The sequence below is a fragment of the Erithacus rubecula genome (assembly GCF_903797595.1).
Source record: "Erithacus rubecula genome assembly, chromosome: 4".
NCBI lineage: Eukaryota > Metazoa > Chordata > Aves > Passeriformes > Muscicapidae > Erithacus > Erithacus rubecula.
Window position 1 is genome coordinate 40,273,404 of NC_136686.1, and position 21,415 is coordinate 40,294,818.

Sequence of the window (21,415 nt, forward strand, 5' to 3'; positions counted from 1 at the left end):
TGGCTTTGAGGTAGCCCTGAGAATTTAAAAATATTCCCGAATTAATCTGGTATCTGAGCATTCACCATGTACCCCAGGCTGAATTGCTGTTTGGCAATACTGCAGGAAATTCATTCACAAAGTGGAAATGGAGAGAGCTGTGGTGCAAGAGCTTGTTTGTGAGTAACATGCTGTTGCCTCACTACCACGCTGGAGTTGTAGCTCAGCCGAGAGTGGTTGGGCTCCAGAAAATATTGGTCTTTCAGTTGATTTGCTGATTGCTGATGAGAAAAGTATGTCACTGTAGCATACTTCTCTGATCTGCCTTTGGTGTTATTCTCTGTGCTTTTATGGAACACATCTATCAGAGGAGAGATCACCTGATCTCTAGGAAAAAAACTGCTTGATAAAAGTTATACATTGCTCTTTCTTTCTGTGATACATGAATTTAGGGATTTAGTTTTTTTCTGTTTCCTTGTTCATTAAAAGTTTGACCATCCAAAAACTTAAACAAAGCATCCACTGCATCCTCTGCTTTTCCAAAAATCCTTAACAGGTTGGAATGCATGTATCAGTAGAACACAGTGCTGGGGTAACTCTGTCCCTCTTTCTATCCCTCTTAGCATCAGCATCAGCATGTATTTTATATTTTTAAGAAAGAATGGAGAACACACAAAAGACAAGCACCAGATATTGAATTAGGACTTGGACAAGCAAATAATTTTTATTCCATAATTTGTAGGAGGTTAATATTTTTCCTGAAACAAACAGGCTTGGTTTGCTCACAAGTTTAAAAAAAATATACTGTCTTCAGCAATTGATTGCAAGACAGGGTAAATTTATAAGGTTAGTGAGGTTGATCTCATTAAGACATACAAGGTTACTACTGTTCTGCAGTGTATTTGGGTCATAACCTGAGGTCCATCTAACAATGCAAAAGTGGTTGGTATGGATGTCTCTCCTGTGCAGGTTTCACTGGTTTCTCCTGGTGATATTGCCTCCTGATGGTGGTATACATCTTGGATTTTTTTGTTTTATTTAGGTTGCTGACACTGTGGCTGCAGTTTACCCACGAGATACCAACCAAACACTAGTATTTGAAGAACTACTTGGATAGGCACAGTTCCTCACCCAGCATGCATTTCAAAGCTGGATTAGAACTGACTGAATTGCAGAATATGACTGTCCCTGAAGATGATAACATCAGCAATGATTCAAATGATTTCACAGAGGTGGAAAATGGCCAGATAAATAGGTGAGTATTTTTCCACTGACGTTGCCTCTGCTAAGAAACACACTGTTTAAAAACAGCATTCTAATTTTCAGTATATGTCTTGAATTATTCATTACCAAGTCATGCTCCATTTGAAGATGTAATTTAAATTTCATATGTAACATCTGTTGGGCATAGGCTGCAATAGCAGATAAAGCAAACAGAGTAGCAATTTATTCATCATTTTGAATATTTCAAATTAGTCTAATAAAATTCACAAGTATATAATGCAGCAAAAAAGCCAAAATTTTAGATGTCTGCTTGCACACAGCATAGAAGTAATAACAATATGGTGGCATAATTTTGGGGAAGTCTCTTAGATGACCTTTGATCTGTGATATGACAATTTTAACTTCACTGGTCACCTTCATGTATCCAGGCTTCTGGGGAATTACAGCTGGTGTGGTTGGCAGCAGATGTGGTTCCAGTCTGTGTTTGCAATTTGGCAAGATAAACTAGGCAGCAATTTGCTCCCTTGAGGCAGAGGTGGCAAGAAGATGGTGGGAGTCTTACACCTAACTCAGATCAAGTTTAAAAAATGCATCAGTTTTGGTGAAAATTATGAGTTACCATTATTATTGATGCAATTATTAGGCTGTTGGCTTTTTCCATAACTTACAGTCATTTCTGAAGAGCTGCCTTTTCCACTGGCGAGCAGTTCTCCAGCCCTTCCTGGCAGCCTCCAACAGGTGCTGAGCCATCCAGTTTACAGCAAAGACCTGCTGACAGACCCTGCTTGTATTTGTGAGCTGTAAAATAGGAAGCTCTGTTTTGATCAAACTTCCTGTTCAAATACTGCAACCCAAGGTGGAGCACAGAGCCAGTAGTGCCTGCACAGGGATCCAGCCCTGCTGGGAAGTCTGTGCTGGCACATCATTCTGCTGCCTTCTGCGGGGCTGCCTCCACCTGTTTTATGATCTTTAAAATCTTCTTCTCTTGCCTTTTTTTCCTGTTGGCAGTATCCTCTCCAGCTACATGAGAATCTCACTCTCTAGTGTTAAAATAAAATTCAGAGCTGTTTTTCCCCAGGTGAGGTTAGAGTCAGTTTTGGGACCCACAGCTGCGTGGGTGGACGCGGATCTTGGTGACAGTTGTGGGAATAAGCACCCAGCATTGCCCACAGCATTCAGGTAGCAAAACCAGCCAGCCATACAGTGGGACAGAGCAGGGCACCAGGGCTGGTGGCAGGGGGGCAGGAGAGAGCAGCCTGTGCCCCTGGGGGAGGTCCTGGGGCCGTCACCAGCAGGGTGGGTGGTGCTGTGACCGCAGCGCAGCTGCGCTGATGGAGATTAGAGCTGGTCAGGAATTTTCTGATGCAATTGCTTTGATGGAAAGTGCCAGAACGAAACACAAACCACTTCTGTTAAAAAAAAAAAAAAAAAAAAAGGCAGGAGAAAGACAAAAACCCCTCCAACTTTGCCAAAACAAAACTGTTCCAGTATGAACCTGCTTGCTTTCCTGCTGGTTCATGTTGTAAGGAGAGGAGCTTAGGGGCTGACAGCAGTAAATTCACTCCCTGGAGCCTGTTGAGGATTTATATCCTTGAGACAAGGAGTGGCTACACGGGGCTAGCTGTGCCTCCCCAGCGCTTTGGCTGATGCCATCAGTAACTGTTATGGGGAAAAACCCTGCTGGCACTTCATTGTTGGTGAATGTTTATGGAGGGTGGGGAAGGAGCGTGCTGTATGTGCCTGGTCCTCTGTGGTCACAATGTGCTTTGTGGAGTTAGGGCACAGTAAGCATGGCAAGATCTGGGTTGGATCCAGGCTGCCTGCAAAAGGAACAAGAAAAGTAGAGTGAAGAAAGAGCGTCAGAAACTCAGAGGCAGAATTTCTGATTGCTGTTCTGGCTCTGAGGGCAGGTTAACATATTCCACAATTTTCTGTTCCTTTCTGGACAGCTTGCTTCCTCTGCAGAAGGAGGAGCTATCATCTGGCTGTAGGTATAGCCTGCTGTGGTTCTCTTAGCCCTCTGCCCAGGCACTCATGGGACAGCTGTTTGCATCCCGTGCATGACTCTTTGGCCCTGTACATCCCAGTTTGTTCATGTTCCCCTCCATGTCCAAACCAAGAGTTTCATGGCAGCTGGCCCTGCCCACAGCTTCCAGTGCAGCCCTGCAAGCATGTCCTGGGCTGAGCTGTCCCTGAGCCACCTGCAGCCACTGTGCAAGCACCTCCAGGTGTGACGAGCAGGGGGGCATATCCTGCTCTGCACCCGTGCTGAACACATCCTGAAAGGATGTGGTTAGTCCCTTTTGATAACTATTTTGGCAAACACTCTGTGGAGTGAGAGGTTAACAGGCATAGGGAACAACACATACTGTGTTGCCTGGCACATGATGTGAGGCCTTGTAAAATGCCCAGGTCCATCAAAATCAGGGACTTTTTCTGTTGATTTCACTTGAGCTTTAGATTAGATCTGTAATTTTCAACTAGCTTACCTTTTTGTTGTTTCAACTTGTTTGATTTTGCACTCTGTATTTAATTTTAAATTTTTTTTTCTCTCAGGATGTAGTTTTTCAAGCTCTGTGTAGAGCAACTTTTTAAGGGGCATTTGGAGATGGTACACCAGGCACAAGCTGATTCCAAATCTGGCTGTAAACTCCAAATATTTCTTGATCTTGGGAAGGAATCCTGTATGTTCCTTTGGCTTTCCAGCCTTTTCTGGGCCTAATATATAGTTATATGTAGGGAGGGGATGTTGATTTGAAGAGGCTGTACTAAGAGGGGTTTTTCTTTGTATGCAGATATTGAATGAGAATGTCTTCTGAAAATGTGAATTCAGAGATTTGCATGAAACCCAGACATGGATTTTGTGACTTTTATCTATGTCTCCTGTCTATAAAACTTTGCCATCTTACACATCATTGTAAATCAGTATTTAGATAACTTGCTCCTTAACTATTGACAATGCTCTCAGGAAGCTGGTGTCTGAATGTGTGTTTTGGTTTGTAGCTGCTAGTAAGTTATCAGCACCCCTTGTTCAGTTAACAAGGTTGTTAGTAGGTATGCTAAGATCTGGTCCAAGTTTTATAGTGTAAGTCAGATCAAGCATTTCTTGTTCATGCCTGCCCTGGAAATCTTTGCCACTGCTGAAGTTAACATGCAGTTTAGGAAGCTGCCTAAGATAAAGTTCTGCCATCTTGGCAAAACTAGCTTTCCCTAACAAATGTTTAAGTCACTGTAAAATACCATTTTAATTTAATTATGTTTAAACTATCTGAGATGGCTAAATGGTTTTTGGCTGACTGCTTAGCCAAAGTGGTTAGCTTAGGGGTATCACCTTAATCAAACATTTCTCATTGAAATCCTTAAATAAATTAAATTTGGAAACCATAGTTAAACATCATCCTTTTAAACCACTTTATCAATAAGGCTGAGTTTCTACTTTGCACTAATTCAAACCAGGAAAATAATTAGATTAAGCTATTCTTTCCAGGCCAGCTGTGAGGCTTCATGCATCACAAGGATGAGCTCATAATATCTTGGCCAGGATATTTCATTAGTGTATCTGAAAAGTTTTGTATAGTCTTTTCATACTCAGCTGTGATACAGGAAACAAAACAGGAAAGCAGAAATATGTAAGAACAGGTTTTGTCTTTCAGTGATGGGTAAAGCATTTGAAATGAAGACAACAAACAGTGCAAATGGATTTCATGCTTGTCAGGGAGTCTCCAGGCTTTGATGGCACAGACAGTTCTACAGTGCATTGCCACAGCACCTCTCACAGTGGCCTCTGATCCTTGGGAGGGCTGGGAGAGGCTGGCATAAACAGGCATTTCACTTAATTTGTGTCATATTCATAAAGGTCAAAAACACAACATTCTGTGACAATGAATGGCTTGTTTTCTAAGCACGTCTATTAAGCAGAGCAGATGCATGGCATGGTTTAACTAGAAATTCCAGTATTCCAACATATGTTTCCTTTCATATGCTCTAGGGAAAAAAAACCACCCTGAAATGAAAAAAAACAATTTATAAAAAGCAATATCTTGATAAAATTTGTTTTTGCTGAATTCATTGGATTACCTTTCACCCTAATTTTTAAAAAATTTATTTTATTTCATTTAAGATCAGTAATATTTTTCAATGGAAAGCTTGTCTGTGCTATGGTGTGGCCTCACTGAGTATTGTCCCAAGGCAGCCTTGGATTTGCAGGTTAAGTTACCTGCAGATGCAAATGCAGCACAGGCAGAGCCCACATCCCCCTGTTCTGCATTGCTGCTGAGCTGTCTGGGCAAGCTGTCCTGGGGCTGGGAGGCAGGGGCTGGGAAATCCCCCATTAGAAAGCTGGGCTCAGTGCTCTGTGCCTGATGGTTTGGGATCCCAGCACCTGCATTCCCATGTCTGACTTTGCCCTCCTGTACAGATCACTCAGCATAAATGGAGAAATGTGCAGTGTGATGTGGGAAACACAGGGTGGATGAGGAGCCCAGCTGGGCAGCAAGCCCACTCCATTTTTACTCTAGAACTAACTCAGGAGAAAGTACTTTGGATCAATCTATCAAATCAGATTAGATCCCTCAAAGTCCCATCCAAAAGGAAATAACATGTTTGTTGGCCATGGAAGATGGCCAGCTGTGCAGAAGCTGTTTATTCTGTCAGAAGTCAATTCTAATGGAAAGTCCCGTGGTCACTTTTATATTTAAGCAATGTTACTCAAGTGTTGTCTTTATCATCTATTAGTTTTTTAACAATAATGTTCATGGAACTTTAATACCAGAAGGCAATAATAATAGTATCTACAAATTTGTTATTTCTGTAATTATTAAGGGGGAACTGGCTGCAGGGGGATGAGCAGAACTGGAGGGAGCAGACTAGTGACTTCTATCATAACTCTTGACAAAATCTAAAATGACACATGGTCTCCATAAATGACAGAAGAAGGCAAAGTCCACAGATGTTCCCAGCAGCAGTTACAAATCCAAAAGAGACAAAACTTTTCTCTGTGCTCCTGCCTGTACAAATTGCCTGCAGGGTGTTTCGAGAGAGAGCTGGAATGTCTTTTTCAAACTGTTCACACTCTGCTGCCTGCGTTCAAGAGATGGGCTTTAAACAGACATGAAAGAGAAAAAGCACATGCTCTGAATCAGGTTGAGATTTTGTTCCATGAGGATGAAATACCTACAAGGTGAGCTTTGGAAAGCTAATTCTGGATCAGTCTATCTTGGAAGTGGTTGCTTTTCACTTCATAAAACGGTGGGGGAGGTTCAGCCATCTATTCCAACTGTGTTAGGGCTGGTAAATCTGATATCATGTCTATATTTTGTAGCAAATTAGTTGCTGAAGTTAGTATTTTAACAATACAGGAGAAGTCTATAGTCCTTTTTTATTGATATAAAGGAAATCAAAGCAGACCAATGGGCAGGAGTCAAAATTGAAAAAAAAACAGCTAAAATACTGCTTACATTTTGCCATCTATGGCCGGATCTGAGGCATAAACACAGTGTTAAAGACACAAGGCACAGTGTATCAGCTGTGGAAGCCAAGTCAGCAGCATTATAGCTGCATGATTTTGGTATAGCCTTAGAAGCTATTCTAGCATACATATCACTAGTAATTAGGCCACAGCTGGGGCAGAAAGGAAGTTTGCTCAAGTTCTGTCTTTACAAGCTTATGGATTTATTACCAGCCTCAATATTGCTCTATGTACTGAGATGATGCAAAGTCTTGAGTCACAGTTTGAACTATACATCCCTGGCCAGTAGATGTTTCCCACTGTGGGAAAGGACCAGCAGTGCTGCTGTTTGTGTTCAGTGTTGTTTGTCTGTTTCAATTTAAGAAGAGCCAGCTTAATGTAGCTACAGCTAAAATGGGCTCTGACACTTGGTGACAGCCCCTGGTTAGGTATGTGACGTGTACGATGGCTGAGGCATTAGCCAGTGCAGACTAAGAACCATCTGTGGATTAGCAAAGATGCCAGGGACTTAATTGTGCATAAACCTTCAAAAGATGAAAAGCTGAAAGAATGCTTTATACAAACTAAAATGTTTGCTGAAGAGACGATCTGTGAGAACATAACAGCTTGTCCAAATCAGAAGTGTCGTAAATCCCAAGGATGCCAGCACTGCCACAGAGGGACAGTAAGTTCTTAAATGTGGATACATCAAGGACACAGAACAAGTAAAGGGTAAAGAGAAAGAAAAGCTGTTTAGTCTATGTTTCCCTGCACAGGAATGTTTAATTTTGCAGTATGATGAATTCAACACGGAGTTTTGAAAGACACGTGGAAATCCCAGAACAGTGTACCAGCAGACCAAATTGCCTGGTTCAGGACTGTCCAGCCAGCACTGGCATGTGTGTCACATCTTCCTCCTCTTCACTCCAGCCATACCAACCCTATGTGGCAACTTAAGGTTTTAGTGGCAATGTAGAGTTTTGCAATGCCACCTGACAGGGAGGGGACAGATGAAATCTTTTAGGGATTCTTGGCAGAATGATGATGACAGTAGTTCATAGTTACAATTAAAGTTTTATTTTTTAGCAGGGTGTTATGATTAGTGTAGCACAGCATTTATGATTGGAATGACACAGGATTTAAACAAACAGAATCAAAGCAGTATAATCTGTAAGAAGCATAATACAGAATTTACAGGACAATTTGACTTGAAATTTCTAGTCACCTGGATCCTCAGCAGATGGGGTCAGATCTTAATCTATGGTTTATTTTATCAGTATACAGTCATAATCTCGACTCAAAAATCTTGTAAAAGGATATAAGCTCTCCCATAATCCTTGGAGGATGCAGAGGACAGGGGCTTGTCTTTGGCCAGTGGCAGTCCCAAGTTCCCCACTTAGGACTTAAAACTGCTTGATTTTATAGTCAGTGCCCAGGATGCTGTTATGCTTTCCTCTTCTGTGGAAGGGTCATCAGCACTATCTAATGGGCTGTGTCCCTGGGACCATCCAGCCTGGCAAGGCAGGAAGTAATTGAGCTGGTGCCCAGGAGTCTTGAGGTCGATAGGGAGGGGAAGAAGTCTGCTTTCTTGTTGTACTTGCTTCACAGGACCTTCAGGGCCTGATAACGAGGGAAAGGAGTAAGTACAGTTCACTCAGCTGCAGAGGATGGCTGCTTGCCTTGTAGAGTGGTGTTGGTTATGCTCACCCCACATGCTGGGGCTGGGAGCAGAGGGGTCAACATGTGCTTCTGCAGCACCCTGGAAAAGTATCTCCTCTTAGCTTCTGTGCAAACAAATTACTTTTCCATCCACAAAATTGATTCTGCTTCTTTCCTAAGGAAAGATTCTCCTTCTTTCCTTTTCTTTCAGGCATTTTGTATATACATATATTTTGTATATGTACACATTTATTCTGATCTTCTGCTGATGTTACCTTTATTGATTCCCAATGTACGCTGCCTCAGTGAGGCATAATCTGGCTCATTGAACAGTTATGAGTTTCACCTCTTTTTACATACAGCTTTTGTACATTGTGTATTTTGTAGTCACATGCTGCATATGGAATGAATGTGTTCATATCTTCTAAGCACTTGCTGGAAATAAATTCTTCTGACTTTTTTCAGTAAGTTTATTTCGGATCGAGAAAGCAGAAGAAGTCTCACAAACAGTCACCTTGAGAAGAAGAAATGTGATGAATATGTAAGTCTCTCTCACTGCTCTGTTCTCTGTCAAGATGAATTGCATGTTGTGTATATGAAAGGCCTTCAGACATTGTTCAGAAGTGCTGGGCACACACAACTATAACTGAATTCATTTTCCAGTAGGAACTGCCTGGGATCAGCACTTAAATGAAACCCCAAGACAAAACCCCCAAGCATATTGGTTGGGTTGAGGCAAGGGAACCCCTCTGGCCTGTGTTAGGCAGGAAGTTGTGGTGGTTTCTTGTGGCTTTACCATATATAAATTACACGTCCAGGATGTTTCTCAGATGTAGTGGAAGATGGGGTTTAAAACTGAAAGTGCAGTGTGAGCTGTGTGTCGCCTGTACCATTTAGGTCAGTTTACAAAATCTGTCTGTGACAGAGTTCAGCAACACTTTCTCCTCTTTCAAACACTTTTTATTAAATTGTTTCCATAGCAGTAGTTACTTATGTCTGATACATCACAAACCATGGGTTTTGAAGCAGGGTTGTATTTCCCTGCTCTGTTCCAAGCTGTTTCTGACACATCTGTCTTTATTTCTCCAGATCCCAGGAACTACTTCACTGGGAATGTCCGTCTTCAACCTCAGCAATGCAATTATGGGCAGTGGGATTTTGGGTCTTGCTTTTGCCTTGGCCAACACAGGAATTCTCCTTTTTCTGTAAGTATTCATGTGGTGAGTAGCTGATCTCCATGGAATTTCACTGTGTTTTAAAGAATGCATGCACTGCCAGCAAGTGGAGGGATTTATAGTCCATGTATAATCAGGTGCAGCATTCAAGCCTGAAAATATTAGCTACAAGTTTCGGACATCTTTTTTTAGTAAAATCTTTTTGTGGAAAAAGCCACTACTTGTAGTGCTAGAGAAAATTAAGTCCATGTTATTTACTACAGACATAGGCAGGGATTTTTCCTGTGCTCTGCAAGCTACATAGACATCAAAAATATTCAGTAGTAATAGTTGCAGTGAGTTAGTACCTAGTTCTTCCTTGTGTCACAGGAACTCCAGAGCTTTGTTCAAAGCGTGGTATAATAAACACTCTTTTTAAAGCAAGAATATTTATATTCCTTTATATGTTGCATATAATGTTTTCATCTCACTCCTACAGTTTATTCAGTGAGAATCCTTGAAAGCCAACATAAATACAGCCAAGATTTTAGTATAGAAAAGAATTGAGGTAGACTGCTTAACTCCAGGAAAAAAAGGAGGCTTTTTATAAAGCAGAATTTAATAGTTTAAAAATGAAACAGTGCCATTGAATGACTAAGTGTTATTCTGGATCTCGGTACGAGACGTTTCATTTTGAAACGTTAAGAAATCAGTTGGGAATTGTGTGCAGATTTCAGTGATAAATGTTCATTGAGAGAAGAAATACAATAATTTACAATATTTGGGAATTATTAAACATAGTTATTGAGTTTAGAGATTGCTTTAAAGAGATGTCATTTCTTGAATGTCAAATCTAAAAAAATAGAACTTTTGTAGATTTTGGGAAATACATAATTTGAGTCGTAGATAAAGCAGAGTAAATGGCCAAAGTGGTACATATAGCCATCTGCTCTGGAGTTTTGTGCCAGGATAGCTAGAGTCATGCTGCTAGCTTACAGTTCACTGTGGTTGGAAAAATCTAAGAGTAATCAAAGGAGTTAATGCATTTACTTTAGGAGCGTAGAATGTCTCATTATTGTGTTGTCACTAAGCTAGGCTGGGCTGTAATTTACATCTTTTGTTAGCAGAGTGACATGGTTTATTTTACTTTTGCTGCTTTTTTTACCTAGTACTTTAACCTGTATGTAATATTCCACCCATGCTCCATCTCTGAGAGTACAAACTGATGGTTGCAATAACTGCTGTTGATGCCTTAGGCCTCTATTTTTAGGTAGCCCTGAAAAGGCATCACTATAAGGAGAGAAAAAGAAGTTACCTCTTCTGTGATAATAGGCTCTCAGCATAGGAACAGCCTCAATTTCTCCTTACTGCTTTAGTTTTTTATAAACCATAAACACATCCTCTTCTCATTCTTTCAGAAGTTTTTATGAGAGTTAAGTGACGTGTTTGTTCCAAAGGATGTACAAACACAGTTTCTTTTAAGTGACGTAGATCAGACAGGCATCAACACAGAGGAACTTCTAGCAAGGTGTGTTGGTGACTAAGCTCAACCTGAGTGTGTAGATCTGCACCAACATATTGTACAAAAAACTGCCAAACATGAATGTGGAGGTCTCATTCAGTAAATGACAGCATTGTTCTCTATAAAATTAACTCTGTGTATTTAAAAGTGGATAGCATTTTTCATTAGATTCATGATACCTTTAGATCTGTTGGCCTTGAAATAGAGCAGCCAGCTGAGATCAAGGGAAGTAAGTTAGGAGGGCCTAACTAAGCAGGCTAGTAGAGCTTCCCTCTTTGAAGCTTGGAGATGCAGGATCCTAACGTGGTGTCTGTAGTTAGGCTTGAAAGTTGAACTGCTTTAAATGTTCTGCTCTCATGCCATAATCTCAGCATTAAACCTAGTCTATTAGTGATAGATTTTTTTTCTTACACTCTAATTCATTCATTTTCCCCATAAATGTATAGTTCTGCTGTCACTGTCACAGATAAATCATTTCTGCTCTGCAGGTGATTAAGTCCTAACAATACTTTCTCTGCTTTTTGCACATGAAAAAGATGTTAAATTCACTGCTTTTGAGTAGCACAGTTCTGGAAAGGTTCTAGGTTGCTTTATCCAGTATTGACATGCACCATCCCTGAAAATTCTGCAGATGCAGAAAAATTAAGGGAGCATTTTCAGCACTAATGAAGCAGGCCCAGCCTGTTTTCCACTCTCACAAGTTTTAGGCTCCTGCAGTGTGAAATGTGCACTGCCATGAACATCTGAATCAATTCAGATCTGATATCCTGAGCATAAGATGTGCAAAATAAACATGGCAGTGTCACATCTTATTTGCTTAACAGTGCCATAACAAAGCATTGTACTTTCTAGGCAAAATTGGTGACAGTAGGAACTCAGAGGAACTTATTATAGTTACTGATATCAGTCAGTATCGATATCAATCCAGCCCATAGGGAGGCTGTGTGAGAGCAAACCCTGTGCTTTTCCATCCTCTGCACCTTTTGAGGGTTCAGAACTGCTCAGTGAAATAATTCTTGTGACTTTATAAGCCTCACAGGTCTTCTGGCCTGGGACTTCACAGAGGGCAGGGACAAGTTTCAGTTTATCTGGGAGAAGACAGCAGTGGCATTACAGAAGCACTTTGTTCTTCCCAACACTGTGTCAGTCCTCTGGCCTAAACTGTTTATTCTTTTGGGGGAAGATAACTTTTGCATCTGCTGTTGGCTTCCATAGCTACCAGCACTTCTTTGAAAGCAGACAGTAAGAAGTAGGGGAATGCTTTTGGGACTGCAGCACAAGCTCCCCTCCTTCTGTTTTGAATTTGTACAGAGCAAGTGGCATGGACATTTTAATTCCTTTCCAAGGGGTGATTCTGGCACAAGTATTCCTGTCCATACCCAAGTCCTAGCACAAACAAGTTTTTCATACAGTGCTAATGAAAATGCCAAGTGTCTGTAGGAACCCTATGGGGAGCTGAGGACTGCAGATCAGATAAATACCTGGCTGCCTGGGAGTGTTATTTTTACCACTGCAGAGGCTCCATGAGCTCAGTGCCTGAAAAACAGAAGCTTTTAATATTAAGACAGACTGGATGCTGGCATGCAGAGTTGTAGCCATTTGGGGCTGGGAGTGAGTCAGCCCCAGCAGCTGAGCACTGGGGCTGAGCACTGTGTCTGCAGGCAGGGCGGAACGCTCGGCAGGGAACACGGGCAGGAGCACATCCATAAAAAATGGACCAGAGTGACCTCAGCCAGCACAGTCCTCCTTCCCTTCTCCACCTTCTCAAGGAGAAACACCCTTAGGGCTGTACAAAGAGTGTGTTGTTGTTCACCATCATTTTTTGCTGGTGAAAGGACAGTTCCTCCTATTACCTCTTTATGTTTCTCCCTGCTCATCTGGCCCCAAGAAACTAGCTGGTCATTATTTGGCACTAAAATATTTCCAGTCTAAACTAATAAAATAGTGGGGGGAGGAGGCTTCTCATTCTGTTCTTTCTATGTATTCCTATGAAAAAGATGTGTTGCTGCCTATCTATGGCAGCAGTTTGTTTTCTCTTGAATTTTAGCCTTGTTTTTCTTGATGTCCGGAGGGTGGTTGTCATAATAAAGGGAGGAATTGCCAGCAGATTGTCTGAATGCTCTTCGCACACATCATGAAAACATCATCAGGTCTTTGTGTGTCAGAGTGTTGGAGAGGAAGGCACACATGGTGCTTGGATTCAAGACATTGAGCAATGAGAAAATGTGCTTTTATGCACTTGGCCCCCAGCACTGACTAATTATCATTTGTGCCTTCAAGTTCCCTACACAAACAGTTTGGTCATTACTTCCTGCAATTCTTCTGTGTGAAGTTAATTTATGGATCATGTCAGACCAGCACTGACATCAGTGAGTGAACATGAATCCCTACCTGGACAAAGTACAAGTGTTTGCTTGCAGCCTTTATTCCCAAGGGAAGCCAGTCATGCCTTAATTGCCCACATCTTCCTCCTCCTTGGGCACATAAAAAGCCATTTGGGGACCCCTTTGGCAGCATATGAAACCTGTCCTGGGAAAAGATGCTTTCATTTGTTATGGAAGTCCTTAAATACAGGACTCTCTGTTAAATTTTCACTCTGCTTCCAGAAAAAAACACCTTAGAATGGATTTTGAGTGACATATCTGACTTGTCTGTGCTCTGATTAATCTTCATTCCTATCAGATAAAGTAACTTTATTTTTGCTTTTTTCAGTATGGGGAGGTGTGACTCACTAAGAGTCTATGCTCTACAGCTCTACTAAGTTTTATTTGGTTGTATCCCTCTACTTGCAGAGTTTTCTACTTTCATTGTGGAACTGCAAGCAGGATGTGAATCACATGTATTTTAGGGCTTTTTGCATTGTCAGAAGAATAACAAATTATCTCAGAATCAATAGGAACATGACCTGACATGAAATATTGTAATGTCAGACCTCATATGGTAAACTTTATTTTTCATTCTTTTTTAGGCTGCTTTTGGTTTCGGTCACACTGCTTTCTATTTATTCAATACATCTCCTGTTGGTGTGTTCAAAGGAAACAGGTAATCTAAGAAGTTACACCATTCAGTAGAATGTAAAAGTAAAGAGGTGACAAGTGTTCAAATGAGGCCAGGTGCTTTGTGTAAGATATGTAAGATGGGGTTTCTATCACTTTGCTGATGGGATAGGAAAATCTGACACACTTTGGGTCAGAAGAGAAGCCTAGAATTAACAAGAATTTGAAGAATTTGTGGCATGGCAATGGAGAACAGCATCACTGTAAAGAGAAAAACTTATGACAAAGAATGAATTCTGCTGCCCAGAAATGTTATCTTCAATGAGCTAAAAGGAACAGCTCATATAGTTTCTTTGCATTACAAATCAAATTGCAAATGAAATATAATGAATCTTTGCCTATAGTGAAGCTTACCTGGTAATAGTTTGTCCTTAGTGGTTAGTGTGAAACTCCTGATACTCTTTGTGGTGAGTTCTCTTTAGAATAAAATAGAAGTTCCTTCACAGAGAGAAGTGTAACTGTAACACAGATACACTGTATAAACATAGAAATTAGAAGTTGCCTACAGTATTATATCAAATTACAATGTGCTCTGAAGTCCAAGAGCCTCTTTCCTTGTTAACAATGTCTGAAGCCATATTTAAAAAAATAATCTGAGCACAAGAATAGTGTAATATTTAAATATGCTATTTGGACACACATTATTATTGTTGCAGCATGTGTGATGTCAGCAGCTGCCTATTTCAGCTAGGTACAGGTTCCTCAATGTGGGTACATTTGTGCCCCATTACTTCCCAAAATCTAAGTCCTGTTTTCTCTGTTGTTGATACATTTAATCTCAAGCTTACTTTTTACATGAACTTCAAAACAGAAATATCAGCTGTAAGATAATATAGAGAAAACCAGATAATTATAATTTATATTATATATTATTATATTATAATAATAATTAATATATAATTATCCCAAATAATGGGATATATTTTAAAAAACATCTGCCCAGTATAATATCTGCAGTAATTTTTTTGCTGTTCCTGTGTATCTCACCATCTTCACAATGCCCAGTCTTCTTAAAAGCCTACATCAGAGCCGAGTAAAAAAAAACAATTAATAGAGGAGTTTCACAAGCTTGACAGATAGTTGAAAAGAAATTTTAGTTACATTTTACACCTTTTCCTGCTGTACTAAAAACATGCAACATTGAGAATTCACAAGTTAAGGCTTTGTCATTAGAAGCCATAAATGATCCTCTAAACCAGTGGCTGTCCTCATTTGATCATTTGGTCAGGGCAGGCAGAGCTGCAGATTGGCAGTAGTGTGTGTCCAGGCTGCCAGGGCTGACTTGTGGATCCTGCTGTGTTGGGTTTTTTCTGGAGAGGAGCCTTCCTACATTACTCTCATTGCAGGTGCAAAACTTAATATGCTGGGATGAGGATGAACTTAGCATGTCACTCAGGGTATAGACAGACTCATTAAAGGGGTGTAAGACTCTCATTAAAAACTTCAATTTCAGAAGTGGCTGGTAGCCAACAATAACATTTCTAGAAATCAAGAAAACATTCCTACATAATTTTCAGCCCTAGAAATTACAAGAGAGCTCTCTGTTTACTTGCAAAGGGCAGGTTTGGCTGCATAGATGGGTGCTTGGCTGAAAAGGAATTGTAAGTGCTTTGACTCAACAGCTTTCAGTAGTTTGTTACCTTTCTCTTCTTCTCCTGCAGGCTGCATGGTGTATGAAAAGCTTGGTGAGCAGGTCTTTGGTACTCCAGGGAAAATGATTGTCTTTGGAGCTACATCTCTTCAGAATATTGGAGGTAAAGGAAATAAGGAATATTCAATAACAAAGCCCAGGAATATCTCAATAATTTTACAGCTACAAACAAGTCAGGTTCCTTCTCTCCATGATATCCAGGGATCTTCATGCTGCTCAGTATTGTTGTGGTTATCATTTTGCCTGCAGCCCTTTAAACATACTGCATTACTGAGTGATCAGTAATTTACAGTCAGTCATATTTTGGGGGGCTCTTCTATCATCAGACACTCATGTGGGAAAAGATTAAGGATGCTTCTTGGTACTTGTTCCACAAACTAATTTACCCGTTTTCTAAAATTTTCTTCTTCTTCTTCCAGCAATGTTGAGCTATCTCTTCATAGTCAAAAATGAGCTACCTTCTGCCATTAAGTTTCTAATGGGAAAAGAAGAAACTTTTTTGTAAGTTGAATTAGTTCTGGTACTTAGACTGTAGAATTTAACATTTATAGTAAAGTTTAAGCTTATGTTTACAAAAGCTGTGAAGTATTGGATACCCTTTAGATTTATCAAAGTAGATTTTCAAAGGAATATCTCAGGAGGTTAATAAAAGACAAGACAAATTTGGGAAGGAGAAGATGGATAGGAAATGAAAGCTTTAGTTGCCCTTTTTGCACACCAGCTTTTCATGAAGCATTTTGTTATATACAAAGGTCTTATCATAGAATCCTATATTTTATAGTGTTAGGCAACACTTGAGATATTGGGAACAATGCAGGTTAAAGATACTATGTGCTTCCCTGAGTTCTCAGCCTCTTACATGATTTTGCCCCTGAAACAATGTTCACAGAGTGAAATTCTTTGATACTAGCATATGACAACTGCAGAATACAATAGTAAGATTTCTGCACTTTATGAAGGGGTGGCATTTTTTTATACTAGTGAATACCCCTTGCACTGGATTATACAGTGTGCTGCAGTGTAGGGGAAGATGGTAGAGATTCCATTCTTCAGGCTTTCCTACTATACTGGAGCAAGCAATGAAAATAGGTCATACAGAACATCACTAACACTGCTCCTTCTTATCTTTCTTTATTTACAATAGGATGCAAAGCACTTTGGTAGAGGAGATGCAGACTTGGGTCAGCTAGTACATGCCAGTGTGCTATAGCTGGTTTGCTGCTCCAGTCCCATGCCTGGGTGGTTTGGCAAATGACTCGTGGTGGCCCCCCAGCCCCAATGTGCTCTCTGGGCCCTTTGCACAATCATTTGTCATCATGGCAGGGTGGCTTGTGTCAGGTTACAGAGGTGGTGGTTCTGCCTCTCAGACCCATGCACCAGTCTCCATGGTAGGATAATACTTTGGTGACCCTGAAAATCTGCCCTGCCTGAGTCAGAGCTGTGCCACAGCTACTTTATGAGTCTACAAAGCCAAGATGTGGTCCCTTCTCTCCTTTTGTAGGAGCTTGTAGAGTAAGGAGACCAAAGATAGTTCCCTCAGTATAGCAATCAAAGAGGATGACTGAGCAAGGAAAACCAGAAAATGTTTGAGATGTGCTCATGGTATGTTTTGCTTTTAATGTTTTATGCAGGGAATGGTACGTGGATGGGCGGATTCTTGTTGTCACAGTGACATTTTGTATAATCCTCCCTTTATGTCTCCTGAAGAACTTAGGTAAGATGAAAATGCTGAGTATCAGAAAAGGAACCCAGACATCATGCCACTCATGGCCAAACTGACAATTCAACTATAATAAGAAAAATATGCTCTCATTGTTATCTAAGCAGCCTCCCTGATCCAGAAATAATCTGTGTTCTGAGCATTTTGAAACAAGTAGGCCTAAATTATCACAGTGATTGAGTCCAGTATAAGCCACACAACTGTGGAAATTTATTTTAAAAAATATAGTTAAGAGGGTCTTCATTTCATAAGGTAATTTAGTTTTATGTGCGATTCATAAAAACAGGTTCACAAATGGTGAGATTACAAAAAATGTTACTTTTCTATCAGCATCAAAATTTTTACTGGTGAGGTTAATTGGAAGTCTTGGACTTTGAAGTGAGATATGTACAAAGAATAGTTTGAATCCACACCTACTGAGATGCCAGTAAGTACATGGTGTATTTTTTTAAAACCACTCTGGTAACAACATTTGGCACCAAAGTCCATTTGGGATCTTCCTTTTGTGACAAAAGCCCAAACTCAGCTGATGTGACTGAGGGAACCTGGATCACATTCAGATTGCAATTGCATGATTTCTGGTTTTTTCAATTACCACAGCATCTTTTAAAAGTAAGGTTAGTTAAACTGTGGTAAAGGTGACCCTGAGGAAGTCACAACAGGTCAGAGCAAGGTTCAGGCTTGCCCAAAAGCTAGAATACTTGAAAGATTTCAGGAGACTCCCACACCTGCAGGACATGCTTTTGTCTTGCCCAGACATATTAATTTATATTAAATGTTTAATACATTTGAGCTTCTCATGAAGAAGCAGAGATCAGTAAAGACTAAGATAAGAATAATAAAATTATTCTGTATGAGACTTCCTCTTAATTTCTTTCAGGATACCTTGGCTATACCAGTGGATTTTCATTAAGCTGCATGGTATTTTTCCTGGTAGTGGTAAGTTCAGCTCACTTTCTTTGTCGGATGAGTCACTTAGAATCATAGAATTGTTATGTGAACAATTCCTAGAATTCCATAGAATTCCTCAAGTGAAACATTCACTTGTGTGTTTTTTGAGCACTTCTAGGGATAGTGACTGCACCAATTCCCTGGGTAGTCTTTCTAATGCTTTACAACCATTCCTGTGAAAAAAAAAATCCTAATGTCCAATTTGAACACCCTCTGTTGCAACTTAAGATCATTTCCTCTTGTCCTGTCACTTGTTACCTGGAAGAAGAGGCTGAGCTCCACCTGGCTAGAGCCTCCTATCAGGCAGTTGTAGAGAGTGATAAGGTCCCTGCTCAGCCTCTTTTTCTGCAGGCTAAGCATCTCCAGCTTCCTCAGCAGCTCCTCTTGTGACTCACTCTAGGCCCTTTACCAGCTCTGTTGCCCTTCTCTGGCCATGCTCCAGCACCTCAATGTCCTTTTTGTAATGAGGGACCCAGAACTGGGCACAGCACTTGAGGGAAGGTCTCACCAGTGCTGAGTACAGAGAAATTATCACTGCCCTACCCCTGCTGGCCACCCTATTGCTGATACAGGCCAGGATGCCCACAATTACCCTGATATTTTAATTTTAATTTGCTTTTTATTATTGTTTTACCTATTTGCTATTTTCTGCACTTATTCTAGGTTATTTACAAGAAGTTTCAAATTCCCTGTGATGGACAAGGGCTAAATGCAACATTATCTATCCTATCAAATAGTTCAGAACATACGTGTAAGCCAAAGTATGTTATCTTTAATTCCAAGGTATGTTTCTTTTTATAATACTTACTTTTAATTCACATAATATATGCACTGACACCTCATGTTGTTATTCTGATCAGCACAAAGGGCCTGATTCTCCATGGTTGCACTTGTGATCCCGTGGTAAATGCAGTGGGTCTCCTTGCCCAGTCTTACAGAGATGCCATGGGCATGTGCCTCTTTGCAGTCTTCTCCTGCCCTGGTAGTAGATATGTTAAGGCTGTGAGCCCAAGCTACCACTGAACAATAACTGCTTTCTTTAGGAAGTTTTTCCTTTCCACTGCTGCTTACTATCCATGCTGCAACTGTGCCTTTAGGCTATTGCTCAGGAGAGGCTGAGGAGGCCATGCCTGCATCCAAAGCCCATAATCTCTGTCCTTCTGCACACAAACCACTTCTTTGTAACAAGGCACATGTTTCTGTAGCCATGTGGTGAACTGGATTGTGAAAAGGATATGGTTGAAAGATAATCCAGTAAAAATTTGGTTGCCTTTCGGCTGGATACTTCATCACCACACAGCTGCAGAAAAAGCTGGTGTAAGAGAATGTGAGAGGGCAGCTGTCTGTAACTGTGGGAGCAGGAGGATGGCTCCTGTCAGCTGTGCTGGGATGCACTGCTCCCAGTGAAACAGCACCTTATCCATCAGGGCATGGTCCTCAAGGTCTTAGTCACATTCATAAGGAATCCACATTTATAGCAGAGGCGTGCACAAAATATATACTTTGAAAATTTATCCTGACAGCTTCAGTTGAAGAAACCAAGTGAAAAACTTTTCTTTGATTGGGAGTACCCATCACTCCAGATCTGGCATGATGGACTAAGAATTAGTTATCTTGTGCCATGGCAGCTTAGGTGCAGGTTTATTTCAAAAAGCATTGAAGGGTAGTTGTCTTCTGCAGTGGGTGTCAGCATTTGCCTCAGAGCCAGTGGAGGCACCTCAGAAGGACTGGTCCATCAGGGCCAGCAATTTGCCAGTTATTTTAGCAACTTCAGTGTGTGAGAGGAGAGACAGGACAGTTTCACAGAACAGAAGGATATCCAGGTTGGCAGAGACCTGGAGGTCTCCTGGTTGAACCCCTGTGCTGAGGCAGGGCCACCCAGCACTGTGTCCAGGGATCTTCTGAATATCCCTGCAGATGGAGACACCACAGCAGTACTGTGCTCTGAGAGAGAGGGGGCAAAGGCCTGGGCAAGGAAAGACCTCTGGAGAGCAACCAGTGCATTTACTGAATCTGTCAGGCCTAGGGTGCACCACAGGATGTCAAGTGTGGGAAGGGGATGCCTGTGACCAGCACAAGCACATCTCAGAGGGCAGGACAGCATATAGAATGGACTCATGTTGTCCTTAGAGGAGGACCTGTAATTTCCTGTGACCTCTGCTCATCCTGTTCCTTCAGGAGAATGGAAGTGCCTGAGCACTGATGCCATTTTTGAAGTTTGGCTGAGGACTGCAACTCACTCAAGTTCTTAGTGGAGAAGGGTCTGAGGTCCCACTTGGAGACCTCCTGCATTTTCTGGTGACCTAATGGTCTTTCTCTTTCCCCAAGAAAAAGCATGCTTCCTCCACAGCCTTCCTAGTCCTTTTGTTGGCCTGGGAAATCAAGGGATTCAGTCTGGTGCCTTAAATATCCATTTATTTGTAAGTTCTGCATTCCTGTTCTCTTTTCTTACAGTCTGGATTCGGGCTTCCTCTTGAGGACTTCAGCCTTAGCACCATGGGTGCGCGCCCCTCTCCATGCCAAGGCAGGGTAGCGTAGCGGTGACACCATCCGTCCCTTTCACACCTGACACTGTGCTAGTAATGCTGGCACTAGCTGGGCAGGCAGTCCCATCCCAGTGGGCAAAGCCAGCAGCAGTGTGGCATCCAGCTCTGTGCTCTGCAGCACAGTCAGTGCTGCACTCACACCACCAACGCAGACTTTGTCCTCCTGTTGCAAGCGTGCTGTTTTCCACATTTCATTAAATACATCCTAATTGACAGGTCTTCTGCCTTCTCAGGAAGGCTCTCAATGTTCAGTTGAAGAGTCCAGCGAGCTGGGAGCTGAGGTAGTTGAACATGGAACATTTCTTCACACCACTGGGGGAAATACTTTTTCTTAACTTATTTTCTGGAATTCTCTCTGAACAGACCGTGTACGCTTTGCCTACCATTGCTTTTGCGTTTGTGTGCCACCCATCAGTCCTCCCGATTTACAGCGAACTTAAAGAGTAAGCCTTTCTTTTTATTTTTTTAACAGTTTATTATTTTGAACGGTTTTACATGGAAAATGTT

General features: G+C 41.2%; 1 protein-coding gene across 2 annotated transcripts in view; it reads left to right on the forward strand.

Annotated features, from left to right (window-relative positions):
• The first annotated feature begins 1,101 nt into the window (after positions 1 to 1,101).
• The window catches only part of SLC38A1 (solute carrier family 38 member 1), a 32,839-nt gene continuing 12,525 nt past the window's right edge, over positions 1,102 to 21,415 (forward strand). For both annotated transcript variants that reach the window (XR_013774005.1, XM_079303953.1), the window contains exons 1-10: positions 1,102 to 1,234; positions 8,774 to 8,849; positions 9,398 to 9,513; positions 13,953 to 14,026; positions 15,702 to 15,794; positions 16,111 to 16,192; positions 17,323 to 17,405; positions 18,292 to 18,350; positions 19,026 to 19,145; positions 21,272 to 21,351. Coding sequence is in view for 1 of the 2 variants with exons in the window: in XM_079303953.1 (XP_079160079.1) it covers positions 1,116 to 1,234; positions 8,774 to 8,849; positions 9,398 to 9,513; positions 13,953 to 14,026; positions 15,702 to 15,794; positions 16,111 to 16,192; positions 17,323 to 17,405; positions 18,292 to 18,350; positions 19,026 to 19,145; positions 21,272 to 21,351 (902 nt within the window). In the remaining variant the exon portion in view is untranslated. The remainder of the gene's footprint in view (positions 1,235 to 8,773; positions 8,850 to 9,397; positions 9,514 to 13,952; positions 14,027 to 15,701; positions 15,795 to 16,110; positions 16,193 to 17,322; positions 17,406 to 18,291; positions 18,351 to 19,025; positions 19,146 to 21,271; positions 21,352 to 21,415) is intronic.